This window comes from Microtus ochrogaster, chromosome 6 (assembly GCF_000317375.1).
Source record: "Microtus ochrogaster isolate Prairie Vole_2 chromosome 6, MicOch1.0, whole genome shotgun sequence".
NCBI lineage: Eukaryota > Metazoa > Chordata > Mammalia > Rodentia > Cricetidae > Microtus > Microtus ochrogaster.
This window is the reverse complement of record NC_022013.1, coordinates 66,336,711-66,350,856: the sequence shown is the minus strand read 5'-3', so window position 1 is coordinate 66,350,856 and position 14,146 is coordinate 66,336,711. Positions and strand designations below refer to the sequence as shown.

Genomic DNA, 14,146 nt, shown 5'->3' with positions numbered 1-14,146 from the left:
CCTCAGAGTATAAATTGACTGTTTTGAACAAAGTTGGCTAGTGCATGAGATTTTATTTTGTCTGCCTTATTTTGAGGCCCCAGCCTCCCAACTTCATGCGGCTGCCAACTAGAGTGGCACACTCATGGAGGTGTAGAGCTTGGGTTCAAACCCCAGCTTAGCCACTTCACAACCATGCAGCTGGGGAGGCTACGTAACTTCCATGTGCTTTGGTGTCCTCATCCATCACGCTCCTGTCTCATCCAGCAGGGTGAAGAATACAAACTCGTGTGCCCCAGCCCCAGGAACAGCGCCTAGTGATGCACACCAAGGGCCTGATAAATGTGAGCCGCTACTCTGTGACCGCCAGGCAAATAAATAACAGAATGCTTAAACTTGTGACGATTGCCACATTCACCCGCCACGCAGTGCTGATTTCACCATCCCAGAGGACAGAGGGCCAGGGCTGATGAGTGCTCCCAAGGCTAACCAGTGGACACTTCATCAGACCTCTGACCCCAAGGGGTGACCCCTTCCATCAGTCTCCCCAGTCCAGAGAGGGCAGATGACCAGGACACACATTTATCACGGGCCACTCATTGCTGCTGTTTGCTTTGAAGCTTTTAGTAGACTATTTGCAATTCTGAATTTCTTCCCTGGGATATTTTGTGATTACAAAAAGCAATCTTATAAATAAATAAAAAAACTCAATCTTTGCTTGCTTGATTTGAGATAGGTCTTGAAGGATGGATAACCTTGAACTCCTTATCCCCTGCCTGCCGCAAACCTCTCCAGTGCTGAGATTACAGTACACAATGTCCGGTTTATGAGGTGCTAGGAATCAAACCTAGGGCTCTGTGCCTGTCAGGCAAACACTTACCCACTGAGCTACATCCCTCAAATACAGTCTTTCCAGAGAGGCCAGCAAAGCGCCGTTAGTTTTATCTGCAAACAGTATGTTACCCCTCACTCTCTGCTGACCTTTAACACAAACAGTTCTGGGGGAAATCAACCAGGTAGCACAGGCTAAAGGCAACCAGGTGACCTTGTGTACTGAGGTCCATGGCAGAAGCCGTGACAGGCAGTGGGGCTGAGGCCATCACTCTGGGAGCGGCAGGGGCTGCAGGTACCCCTCTTTCTTTCATTGGGTATCAATTATCACTACTTTGATGAATTCCTGGTCCCTAAGAGTCCCCACAAGGAGGTCAGAATTTTAGAATGAGCTCCCTTTAAAATGGTTTCCTTATTTTCAATGTTTTTTTTTTTTTAAAAAACTAATCACTGACAATGAGAAGAGATTAAAATAGAATTTCAGGCTTCCAGATTTTAATAGCCCTAGAATAACACCATTGTTCATGAAGAAGCAGCTGCACATGTCCAAAAAAATCACACACACACATGCACACAACCGCACACACACAAAGACTTGGCATGGTTTGTTAAATTTGAAGCTCAGCAAAAAGTTAAATAAATTACCCTTGAAAATTCTCCAAATGCTCAGGGACTAACTTCTGAGATAATTTTGTCTATTCAATTAATTGCGGAGCAGCCACTCTCTAACGAATCTACACTGCCAGTATCTTAAATAGTTCAAGGATGCTCACAAGAGACTCCCGTCAGCAGCACCAGACAGCCAGGTGAGAGAGCAGCCCTGCACAGCCCTCCAGGGAATTCTTAGACCAGTGGGAGATCCAGACACAGACACAGGTCAAGACTCTCCCAGGAGCATGCAAAGAGAGGTCCCCACACAAAGAGAGGTCCCTCTGTTTCTGCTTAAAGAATCAGAGCCTCTGAGCCAGGGAGCACAAGCTAGTACACTCAGAGACCAGACTCAGCCCACTCAGCTGTGACGTAGTAGATCTAAGAGCAGATAAAGCAAGGGTGTCCCCAAATACCTGATGTCACACCTCCTCCCTGACAGCAAGCCTGAGAAACCAGAAACAAACCTCCAGAGCCAGAAAAGAGTTCCACTGGATCTCAGAAGGCACTGGGGTAGGAGGTTTGTTTGCCATCCCTTCAGGGAACTCTACAGTTTCTGAACAAAAGTATAGATCAAGGGTCCTCAGTCTGAGATCGGCTGGAGATCTGATAGAATCTTCAGAAATCTGCTACGCAGGCCAAGTTTTGCCAGAGTCAGACAGCAGCAAGAACAGAAATGGTTCCTGCTGCAGGTCTTCCCAGCCCCTGTACCCACACCCAGGAAAGAATGAGCATCAGTCTGTGACCACTCAACATCTCGGAGGAGACTGCCAATCTGTACCCAAGATCCAGCTGAAGACAGTAGCCAGTCAAATCAACATCCTAAGCCAGCAGTGGTGGTGGTGGGGGGGGTAGGGAATAAAGTCAGGAGTCCAGCACCACGCTATCCCCTCCCCCAGAGACATCCAGGAGCAGGGCTGAGGTGTGAAGCACGAGAGGAGGACCATCTTGAATCCCCAGGTATAATGTTGACACCACAGTGAGACAACACAGCTTCCCTTCTCTACCTGCGAATCAGATGCACAGGGACAGTCCCAGCCTGGCACATGCAGGTGGCAGGGCCACCGCTGTCTGGTAGTCAGGGACAATTGAGTCTGACTGAAATCCTTTTCCCCTAGAGGTTGGTTTTCTGGCCATAACAGAAAGAAAGCAGCTGGCAGCCATGGCAACACCAGGGACACCTTACCAGGACAGCTTCTCCAGAAGGTTCAGGGAGACTCCCTCCATCCTCACCAGGAGAATGGAGGCTCTCCTCCCAAGTCACATGACTCTCGTTATGACTCTCACAGCCTAGGATTGATTCCTTTAGTTAAAGCCTTAATCACGGAGGCTCTGGCAATCTGATGAGTCCAGAAGCAGCCCGGCCTCATGCCAAGGAAACTCCAGCACCTGGCTAAAGAACAAGGGACGGCCTCGGAAGGACTGCTCTTTCCAGCAAACGGCAAGCGGCTCGTCACTACGCGCTGAAGAATCCATGCCCACACCCAAAAGGTGCAGTGCAGGTAAGGGCTCAGGAGTGCGATGCTCGGTGAGTTAATTCTGGAGGTCTGAGTCTCAGAGAGGGTTTTGTTACTTTCCACGACAGTATTTCTCAAGAATGCATCTGAGCCCTCTTTCTGCTCCCTTCCCATGCCGTTTCTTCAGTCTGACTCTCCTCTGCCTTACCTTTGTAGCTATGGGATGCTCCTCTCTCAGAGCCCAGCAAGGATGCTGCCTCTTCTACTCCAGCATCACTGTGGTATTCTGGGCTCTACGAGTAGACTGTTGGTCTTTCATTACAGTGATGGCTTTCACATCCTGCCCTATATAAGCTACTGCCGTCTCCTTTTCTCCATGGCAACCCCTCTGAAAGGCGGAGGCTTCATAGATGGGTCATCTCATAGTCAGCTTCTTGACAGAGGTGACAGGACATAGGAGACGCAAACCTCACACGGAACAGTGATCCCTTTAGGACTATCAGAGGACATCAACCAGGAAAACCCATGCTTCACAGCACAGGTCATTAAAAAACAAATGAAAATAAAATCCTCTACCACAAGGGACCATAGCAACCCAAGAAGTTGCATCCCTGCCTATCTCCAGATGTGGATCAACAAGGATGCGGCAAGCCGACGGCATGCACGGCACATTTAAACCAGAAAAGAAGGCTCTTGCTTCAGAAGAGGAGACAATACTTTCTCTTGTTTCTATGTAACACACTGCATTTGGAGCTTAGGAGGGTGAAGCAGAGGCAGGCGGGCTTTCACAGGTCTGGCTAGGCTCTGCATGGCTAGTTTTAGTCAACTTGACTCAAGCTAGAGCCGTCCTGGAAGAGAGCCTCAGGTAGGAACTGCCTCCATCAGACAGCCCTATGAGCCTGTGGAACATTTTCTTGACTGATGATTGATGTGGAAGGGCCCAGACCACAGTACCATCCCTGGACAGGTGGCCCTGGGGTAGCAGAAACCGAGTAAGCCAGGAGGAAGAAATTAGTCATCAGTGTTTCTCCTTGTTCTTTGCTTCAGTTCCTGCCTTGGGGTTCCTACTTGAAGTTCTTGCCCTGACTTTTCTCTCTGATGGACTGTAAACAATAAGCTGAAATAAACTCTTTCCTTCCCAAGCTAATTTTTATCATGGGGTTTTGTAGTGGGAATTCATTCAATCCTTTGGGGATTCTGGACTTAGGGCCATGGTCTTCTGTCTGAGAATGTGACGGTTTTTAAGAGAAATAAGGGCTCTCTCTCTCTCTCTCTCTTTCTTTATTGTGTTCCTCTACCTTGTGTGCTCTTTGCCCACAGTGTGCTAGTTCTAGGTCAAAAGCCTTCTCTTGCCACTCAGCTGCTCTACCTTAGGCATGAACCTTCCAGGCCATGTCAAGTACCCTCACCTGTCCTAGATCTTCATCATAGCTCCCAAGGTACACTGTCCCTTGTATGACCTGAAGGTCATTTGTGAGTGGGTCAAAAAGGAACCAATCATGACTCCAAAGCAAGAGCTTACGTAACACATTCTACATAGAAGGACCAGTCTTGGCTTCCCAGGCCTCTCAATGGACACCGTTATCCAAATATGTTCTTGGTCTTTACTATCACCTATTCCAGAATGGAAACAAAGCAAAAACATCGCAGTCAAATGCACTGTTAGAGTTCAATTTCTACCCTTTCTAAGGCCCAAACGCTCCCAGGATGACTAAGAGCACGTCTGTGGGGCAGGGATGTGCTAAGAGAGACACTGGTATCGACAAAAGCAATTACTTCCAGTGGTTGACTGATGACCGGGCCTGGCCTCCTGCTGAAAGCACTTAAGGGCGCCCAGTGTCAGTGTGGAGCCCAGGCAGGCGGGCTGCAAAGCAGTCAGCACCGACTTGCTCACCAGCCTCCTAACAACGGTCCAGCACCACCAGCTGGTTTCTTCCCTGCCCTGATGGCATAAGCAGTAGGCTTGGTGGGTAGAACACTGGAGGGGGCCATTTCACACAGCAGAGATGGAGGAGCCTGCTCCTCAAGTCCTTGTGCAGGCCAACTACTCACTGAGGTGAGGGAAGGCGCACGCCCTCCCCCTAGCTCTGCCCTCTACCCTCTACCCACACAGACATGGCCTTACTGAGTCCCCTAGGCCCACAATGCCAACGGCTGCTCTCTCAGCTAGGAAGCCATCTTCATATGACCCTAAACCCCATCCGCGCCTCAGGTGGAGACCCAGAGTGTGCACAGATGCGCTGTTCTCTCTCTGATGTGAACGGGCAGGGGGAGAGGGAGGCTGGGAGAGTGTTGTACTTGCAGCCCAGGGACAGAGGCACAGGGGATGGGGGCACATTGCAGGATCTGTCAATCACACACAGGTCTGTGTGGTCAAGAGCAGGAAGGGCGGCACCTACTGTTTCGTTTGCCTTCTTCTCCACCCTCCTCTTCATTCTCAGGATCTATGTCTTCTGCTTGGGTTATCCAATCCAAGTAGCCCTTGAGATCCTCTTCCAACTGCTGCTTCTCTCGAAGCTTCTGGAAGTCTCCGCGTGCTTTAGCCTTCTCTCTTTCCTTTGAGAATTCTCTGAGAGATGGAAGGAGAAACAGAGCACCCGTCAGAGCCTCCATGGGGACCAGAACACGAGCCATCTGCCCTGCTGTGCAGTGGTCTCACAACAGGACACAACCACAGAACACAGCGGTGGAGCTACACACGCGGCAGAACAGAAGACGGTGCCTCCCTAAGCAGAACCGTGGGCGTCAGAGTTGCAAAGACCACACTGACATACATGCATGGTTTATTAGGAAGTAAACTCCCTGCAGGACGATTTCTAAAGCAACAGCCCCAAACACCCTGGGCTGTCACAGCGGGCCTTTCACTCTGTCCACTGCTTCCTAAAGAAGGGGAACCTGTGATCCAAGCTGAGGTCAAAGAGAGCACCCAGAACAGCGGGCAGGGACACACTGGACCCATCTTACAGCCCAGGTCTCCCTTCCTGGACAGGACCTCCAATACTGGAGACATACTCCCATTTGTCTCAACGTCTGTCTCTGGCCATGATCTCTCCCAGGCTGCCCCGTAGTAAGAAGAGAGGTAGAACAACCTGCTGCCAGATGCACTAACTGTTGGCCGTTTTCTCTGCCTCCCGTGGCTGCAACCCCATAACCTTGTATCTCAACACATAGACAAAATCCCACACCTGTGCAGGCAATTCTGAGAGTCGGGTGCATGGCTGGTCAGGTTTTACATCCAGGGAACCATCTGCCCACCCAACTGTTAACAGGAACCAAGATATGTGAACGACAGTCTGGAGCACATTAACGCTGTTAGGGAGTGGGTGAGGTTACAGGAGAGAGGCTTCTGCACACAGGCTTCAGCCAGCACTCCAACACAGCTACTGGCCTCTCCCCCCTACCTGCTATCCAACTCAGAGTCAGCGTGGCTCCCTTCCGTGACCTCACTAACACTGGCAGTAGGGCTAGGACCTGCCTTCATCAAGCCATCTCCCTACTCTCTCCCCTCAGGCCCCTCCCTCAACTCCAGGCCTTTGGGTAGCTGAATGGGCACCTAAGCAGCCAGCAAAACTGGAATCTTTGCTCAGGGGTTTCTCTCCTGCTCCCACTCACCGCCTGATTCTCGTCACCACTCGACCCTAGGACCCATCTTGGCCCCGGAAGGCTGTCCTATGAAGAGGCAGGTCTGTGGGAGCTCCTGGTACAGTGCACAGACGTGGCAGGAGAGGTAGGAGGGTGTACAGGACCTGTGCTCTGCCCTCCAGCCAAAGCACTCCCGGGGATGATAATATCCTCCAACCTCAACACAAGGGGACTTGAAGGGCTGCATCCTGCTGCTCACACAACAGGATGCGGAGCACAGATGAGGTTTCGTCCACCAGCGCATCCCAGCGCATACACAATGCACAGTTCAGCTGGGGACATTCGCTAAGTTGTCCTCAACCCCAAGAGTTCCACTCCATCCAGAGCTACACCCTTGAGCAGAGCCCAGAAGGCCTACGTGAAATGCATCCACGGGAAGCTGCGTGAGATAATGTTCTCTTAAAACCTGTGAAAATCAAGTGGGCCTTCAATCCTATTGCTTATGTTATTATTGTTTATACTGTAGACCTCTGTCATGTTTTGATTCTGATCTTAGCACACTAAATGTAGATTATTACATACTAAGTTCTTAATCAGGATTCATACATGATCTGAGCTCTTTAAAAACGATGATAGAAGTCAGTAAAATGTTACCCTGTGCAGCTAAGAATGTCAGAAAGGGAAATTTTACTTTACCATTGTCTTTACTGGTTTACACTAGAACTATAAAATCCCTCTTATGTCTCTTGCCCATAGTGGTGGATAGAGTTTAGCAGGCATATGTAAACCCCTGCTGAAAGTAGCATTTCTCAGAATGGAAACTTTGTCAAAACCTGTACCACTGTCTACTCACAGGAAAGGAACCCTCCCACCACCACAACCTCCTGACCCAGAAGGTCTCACCTCCCATCCACTGCATCTGGTATTAACCTCACTGGGTGACGAGAAACATCATTCCATTTTTAATAGAATTTCATCATCTTATACTAAGAGGTTAAATGGTAAGTCATTGGTTTATTGGTAAGCAAAGGTTTATTGGAATGAAGTTACTGGTAGAAATGACTAAGATTTCTGCAAGTGACCAGGAAATCGGAAAACAACGACATTCTAGGAGCCTACTTGTCTGGGTCTGGAATTTTGTGGTACATGTAACCAAGAGAAAATAAAACAGTGTCTATACAAAAATACACAATAATCCACTGACTTCTGCACATGAAGGAGGGGGAAATAAGAAAATAGACATACTTCTACATGATGTAGCTGAAAGAGCTGGAAGCATCTGAAGGGATGGCTCCGTGGGCCAAGTGCTCACATGACGACCCAAGTTTGGATGCTAGGCACTCCAGGGGCAAAGTCGGGTGTGGTTATACGCCTGTAACCCCAGCACTAGGGAGACAGAGACACATGGGCTCTAGGTACTCACTAACCAGCCAGCCTAGCCAAACTGGCAGGCTCTGGGTACATCAGGAGACTGTCTCAGAAAAACAGGATGGAGACATACAGAGGGGGCAAGTGACATTGACCTCTGGCCCTTGCGTGCACATACATGGCTCCTGCCTATGCAAAGAAGCATCAACTCCCTTCCCAGACCTTTCTTGAACATGCACCTAAAACAAGAAGAAAACAATGGACAGGGATGAGTGGGGTAAAAGTAACAAAGGGTGGAGTGTTTTTTCCTAAGTATATCGTTTTGTCCAGTTTTGACTTTTGGAACTAGATGGCTTTTACATTATAGATTTTTAAAAAAGCAAATCAAGTATAGGATAAAGCAATAATGCCTCCACATTGAAAGCCAAAACCAGTTCGTCTGATTGTACTGTAAATAAATATCGTAACCACCCTGAAGGAGGAGGACAGGGGTAACAAACACAACTCATAAACACACAACAGTCAGTCCTGGGCAGACTGGAACAAGGGGAAGGTATGCGGAAATGCCTGGGGTTTGCTTAGGTTTGTTTGCTGGGTTTGGTTGCATGTGTGTGTGTGTGTGTGTGTCTGTGTGTGTGTGTCTGTGTGTGTCTGTGTGTCTGTGTGTGTGTGTGTCTGTGTCTGTGTGCTTGTGTTCACATGTGAATGAGATGATTCTGGAATGGCTTTAGAAGCAGGGCAGGATCTGGCATGAACAGTGCTGATGTTTAGGGCTCTCACAGTGGGAATCAGTGAAGCTGGGGCTGGAGAAGACTGGAGAGAAGCCTCTCAGAGACCGGATGTTCTGGTCTGGGGAATCTGCAGAGGTTCAGAGGGCTGAGGAGCTGGGACAAGTGATTTTGGGAGTGCTGAGATTATAGGAGCGTACCCTGTAACTGGAACTGGTACCCCCATGAACTCAGGATTTCTAAAGTTTGCGGATGCTGATACCTAAGGACATGTTTCTGTGTGTATGTGCATATGTGTATAGAAATGTGTGTGTTCTTGTTCCATCTGTTACAAGAGTCTAGAGACAGTCTTCCTAGTCAGTATAAGAACACTGGGTGACCAGATCTACTTTCTCAGAATATTCTTCACTCAAAGGCATAAAAAAGCCGAATGTGGCAACACAAACTTGTAATCCTGCCCCCTGGCTGGGGAAACACTGAGACAGAGGACTGTATGTGTTAAAAGTCAGCCTGGGCTATAGTGTGAGAGCCTGATCAAAAAATTCAAATCAACAAAGACTCTGTAATTGTTCTAATCAATTGCAAATTTATGCCTCTGCCAGTCCATTCCAGAGCATTAATTAGACCCGAATGTTCCTCATGGGAGTTGACCCTGCTGTCCATTTTTTTCGGGTCTCTCTCCCAAGATGTCCACTTCAAACAGGATTGCCGGAAGACAGAGTACAAACCCACACACTCCTTCTCAAGAGGCCAGCGCATCCCTATGGGACAGAAAGCCTGTGGCTGCTGAGATCATGTGTCCAAATCCAGACATGCCATCTGGAGCGGCTTCCACCGGCAGCCTGGCACTCCTGTATGAACACAAGCCTCGTGGGGGGCGGGGGGGTGTTACATGGCTGGCTGGTTAAAACGCCATCCATTTTACTTCCTCTTTAAGGAGCCATCACTCAACAATCCCTCCCCATCACAGCCTAAGGACTACTGTGAGTCTTGTTTAGTCCAGTCTGTGTGCAACTCATCACTCGCTGGCCATGGCGGCTGCTACAGGAGTTGGTGAATGGGTGCCTCTCTTTCCCCAGGAGAGCACCACAAGCCTGGCTTCATTTTGGTGGTCTCTCATTCAGAATGCCAACTGGCTCGTTAGCACCTCCCCGAGTCAAGGCCCTCTCCCAGATGCTACTTCATCTTTATGTGTCTAGCCTGTAAACGTGCACCTTGTACCCCATCAATTGACTCAATCCCTCAACCCGCTGAGCCACTGCAAAATTCTGGGGACCAGAGCAGACTTCTTTTCTCATCCTTGAATTCCAGTGCAAGCTTCACATTTGGGGGGGGGGGCGATCCCTAGTTACTTCCTTCAAATGAGATCTGTAAGCCTCTGAGTCATTAGGACGCTCTGTCATTGAGAATCAAGACCCAGATATGTTCCTGTCCCCTCTCCTAGATAGATTCTTTCAACAGGGCCTTTGCCATCCTCACTGACACATGCTTACTGTGAGGAAGGGGCGGCTATAACCTCACTATATGGGTCCTGAGACTCTGCGAGGCCAGGCGCACAGCTTATCCAGCTGCTGAATGCCACTCTTCAGTACCACATCACAGACACACAGGGAACAAGGCAGGAAGCAGGCACATGGAGGGAGGAGAATCAAGACAGGTCAGAGGGATGGGAACAGAGCTCAACGGAGAGCTGCCTAGGATACCCAGGTCCTAGGTTTAATCCCCAGCACAAAGAGGGAAAGTTTGAGGCAGTCTAGAAAGACCTTCAGATTCTAAACAAGGGGCTTAGACTGCTTCCTTTTCGTAGGGCAGAGCATTGAGACAGTGTCTTGCCATGAAGCTCAGGCTGGCCTTTAACTTGTGAGTGCTGGGTTTACAGGAAAGCAACCTGCCCCGGTTCTGAATTGCTTCCTTATAGGCAATAGGGACTGGAGAAATCTGAAACCCACTAACTTGGCTTTATAGGAATCATCTGTGAAGCAGAGAACAAAGTAGGGGGGAAAATGATGGTGTCGAGGCCAGGGGCATCTGCAAACACAGATGATGAATTACATTGAGTACCAACGTGACAGTTTCTAAGGCCTCGATTTTCTCACACTATGGTCTGAAAACAGGCCCACAGGACTTGTCATTGCTGATCCAGTCCCCACTCTGAGGTCACTATCACTTAGGCCTTGTTTATGCTAATCTGTTAGGTCTGGTACACCAGTGTGATCATTTAGCCACTATGAACCCTGTGAGCCAGGTGATGTACTCCCAACTGTCACGCACATAGTCCTTGCCTTTGGGAAGGAATGGTGGGGTGGGCTGGGCTGGATGGAGAGGCTATCATGGGAAAGAGGAGGCAGATGTGCTGGGGTCCCCAGGTGCCAATGAGTTTGAAAACAGCGGATTTTAGTACAGTTCCTAATAGCCCAGGTTCTCCAATAAAGAAATGGGTGCCTTTGGAAGCAATGACATCTTAGAAGGGGTGCAGACAGGATGAACTAATGCCTAACATGGGTCTGTAATAACAGTCTGCCTTCTCCAACAGACACTCCCCGTCCACTCGAGCCAGCACCCTACATACTCTTCTGAACTATAGTTCCCAACTCCCTGGACTCATCTATGACCAATAAGGAGAAGGCAGGAAGGCCGCCTGCTGTGGACAGGTCTCTGCCATTCTGCTCTTTTCCCAGGGCAGCAGTCTGGCTCCCTCCTAGACCTACCTGGAAGACTAGCGAACGTGAAGGGCTGGGTGAATTTAATGACGCAGCTGTCTGACTGCAGCTAGTCACTCCCCCCATACTCAAAAGGCCCCAAAGACGAGAGCAACAGAACACAGCAGCGACTTCAGCCAAAGCAGAGTGTACACTGGGAGGGAAAGTGGCCTGGGTTTCGGCAGGAGAGGCCGAGTCTGTGCACTGTGTGTCCCCAACAGAAATAAACCTCACATTTGCTGGCATTTGTATTTAGAATCTTTACTGTGTCTTTATAGTCACTGTCCCATCCCAGAGTGGCATAGGCAGGACACAGGTGTTCCTGTTCATCTCACAGAGGCCAACACCGAGGATCAACAAGGTCTTGCCACATGCCCAGTTCACAACTGGGCTACCAACAAGACTTTGAACCAAGCATCCTTTCAGGGACCCTGCTGACCTCACTTCTGCTAACACAGTGGAGGAGACACCAAAGACACTCAATGAGCCAAGGAAGGACCAGCAAGGTAGAAACTGTAGCTCTCCTTCCTACATGTTCTGGTTTTCTTCCAGAGTCCCTAAGTCAGGAATAGAGATAACCTTTCATTCCTGTCTCCCTATGGCTGTCTCTCGTGTCTCCTTAGAGGGCACCACTTCAGAGAGTCCTCTGCTTCCTACCCAGGAACCTGGAAGGAGTCTTAGGTAGAGAGCCCTGACATCCTAGGATTTCCAGATCCTGACATAGTGAATTATGGAACCCCTTGATTAGCTAGAAATCCTATATAGAGAACAGTCAGCCTGCAGTGGGCCACTGCACACAAACACAGGAGCAGATTAAACGTGACTGTTCCAAATGCAGTTTACTCTGGGAAGTTTTGTTTCTCAAATGCCTTCTAAAATAAATAAAATAAATGGGCCACTGGGAATCATCTTAATTTAGAAATGGGGCTTGTTCTTGCTTTTTTTTTTTTATAACCAGACTTGAATAAATGAAAGGCAAGCAAATGAAACCCCTTTATATCCACACATACATTCATTCACCAGCCCTAAGACAAGAAAGGCCAACAGAACCATTAGGATGCTGGTTTCTAGTAAAATGAAGGACTTAGAAACTCATCAAAAACCAAACAAAGCATTTATAAAAGCAAACACAAAGGGGAAGCTGAAGGTTGTCCCCCCCACCCAGTAGAAAACAACCTTCCTTAGGCCTAAATCACATCCATACACAGACATAAAGGGAAAGACAGAATGAAAAGGCAGTCTGGCTGGAGCAGGAAACACGCCCGGCCCACCCGTAGCCAAGCACTTGGGAGGTTCAAGGTCAACCTTAGCTGCGTACCAAATTCAAGGCCAGCATGGGCCACACAAGAACCTGTCTAAAACAGGAAGAAGGAAAGGAATAGAAATAATGAAGACAGGAAGGGAGCAGGAGAAGAAGATGAGGTAAAACATTCAAAGAATATTCTTGTGCCTGCAACTTTCTGGCTAACACAAAAGTTCAGAAACAATTTTGCCAAGATTTAGCAGGAATACAGTTTCCATGTAATTATTTCGGGTAAAGCTAGCCAGCCGTGTGGGCGGCCGGGTGCCGGGGATGCAGCCCCGCCGCTCTTATAACAACAGAATATGTGATGTTTCGCAAAGGGCAAAGGAATTTCAATCATTCATACCTGTTCAGGTCAAAGTTCACCCAAAGCAATTATTTTATTATCCTTATTCTAGGAGTTCCTTTATCATGAGATCCCGCTCCCCTCAGAGGCACGGTCTCTCTGCATCTGGGCGGGGTGGGGACTCAGCCCCTGCACTTTTCCTGGGGGAACTGCTCCTTTGTGGATGGTAGCAGTAAAGGGGCCTAAAGCTTGCCTGTAGCAGAACACTACAGTGGCCACTGCTGGAGGGGTCAAGAATATATCAGGAATTCTGCCAGGCCAAAGGCACTAGAAAGCCAGAGGGCCCTATGTATGGGGTAACTGTGTAGAGGAGGGTTAATCACCAACCACAGCTCCCCTGGGAGGATTCTCAAATGAAATCAACTCCACAGTGACACCTAGGCATTTCAGTGCTTTCTAGAACTGTGTTTTCTAGCATTTCCCTGGGTATCCAGTGTGAGATTATCTCAGTATGGTCTCTTCTTATCAAGTCGGTCATGCTTCCACTGACGGAGAAGGCTGTGAAGATGCTCTAAACAGAAGCCGTTTCCATCGTGGGAGAAGACAGCCCGCTTTGAAAGGTGTCCTGTGCTTCGGATGACTAGGCTGCATTAGCTGCAGTACAGAAAACCCAGGACTCAAGAGTCTGCGCCACCAGGAGAGCTCAGGGACTCTTTTCATGTAGTGCTTCCCCTGGCCAGAGCACAGTGGGAGAAAGTGTGTGCGCCTATGTTCCAGCTGCCTGACCCTGTATCTCTTGCCCAATCTCTAACCCTACTCCCTCTTCAGTCATCATAGAATCACTCTCCCCGACATCTGCCTCCCATCAAGCCTCCATGTTCTTCACTGGCTGAGGGTCCCTCCCCTGACATCCATCCTCCCACCCCCAAGCCTCCGTGCTCTTCACTGGCAGCTGGTCCCTCAGCAGCTTCTTTGAGACCATGCCCTAGGCTGAGGCAGATGTGAGACCATTTCCCTGGCATCCTGTGAATCCCCTGGATTAGAGGGTCCTGCATTTGCGGTATTCAATTCACAGCCATGCGGTTGGTTACTGAACAGTCTTTCCCACACACTAAGCCTGCAAACGCTGTGAAAGAGGGGCTGGATCTTGATCACAAGCCCTGACCTGATGGAGGAAGGTCATTGGTTAATTAAATAAAGAAGCTGCTTGCCCTGATAGGTTAAAACATAGGTGGGAGGAGTAAACAGACAGAATGCTGGGAGGA

At 49.0% G+C, this 14,146-nt stretch overlaps 1 protein-coding gene across 4 annotated transcripts in view; it reads right to left on the bottom strand.

Annotated features, from left to right (window-relative positions):
- Window positions 1–14,146, bottom strand: part of Cacna1d (calcium voltage-gated channel subunit alpha1 D) — a 307,540-nt gene that overhangs the window by 96,820 nt on the left and 196,574 nt on the right. For all 4 annotated transcript variants that reach the window (XM_026779996.1, XM_026779998.1, XM_026779995.1 and 1 more), the window contains exon 9: window positions 5,315–5,484. In XM_026779996.1, the coding sequence (XP_026635797.1) occupies window positions 5,315–5,484 (170 nt within the window). The remainder of the gene's footprint in view (window positions 1–5,314; window positions 5,485–14,146) is intronic.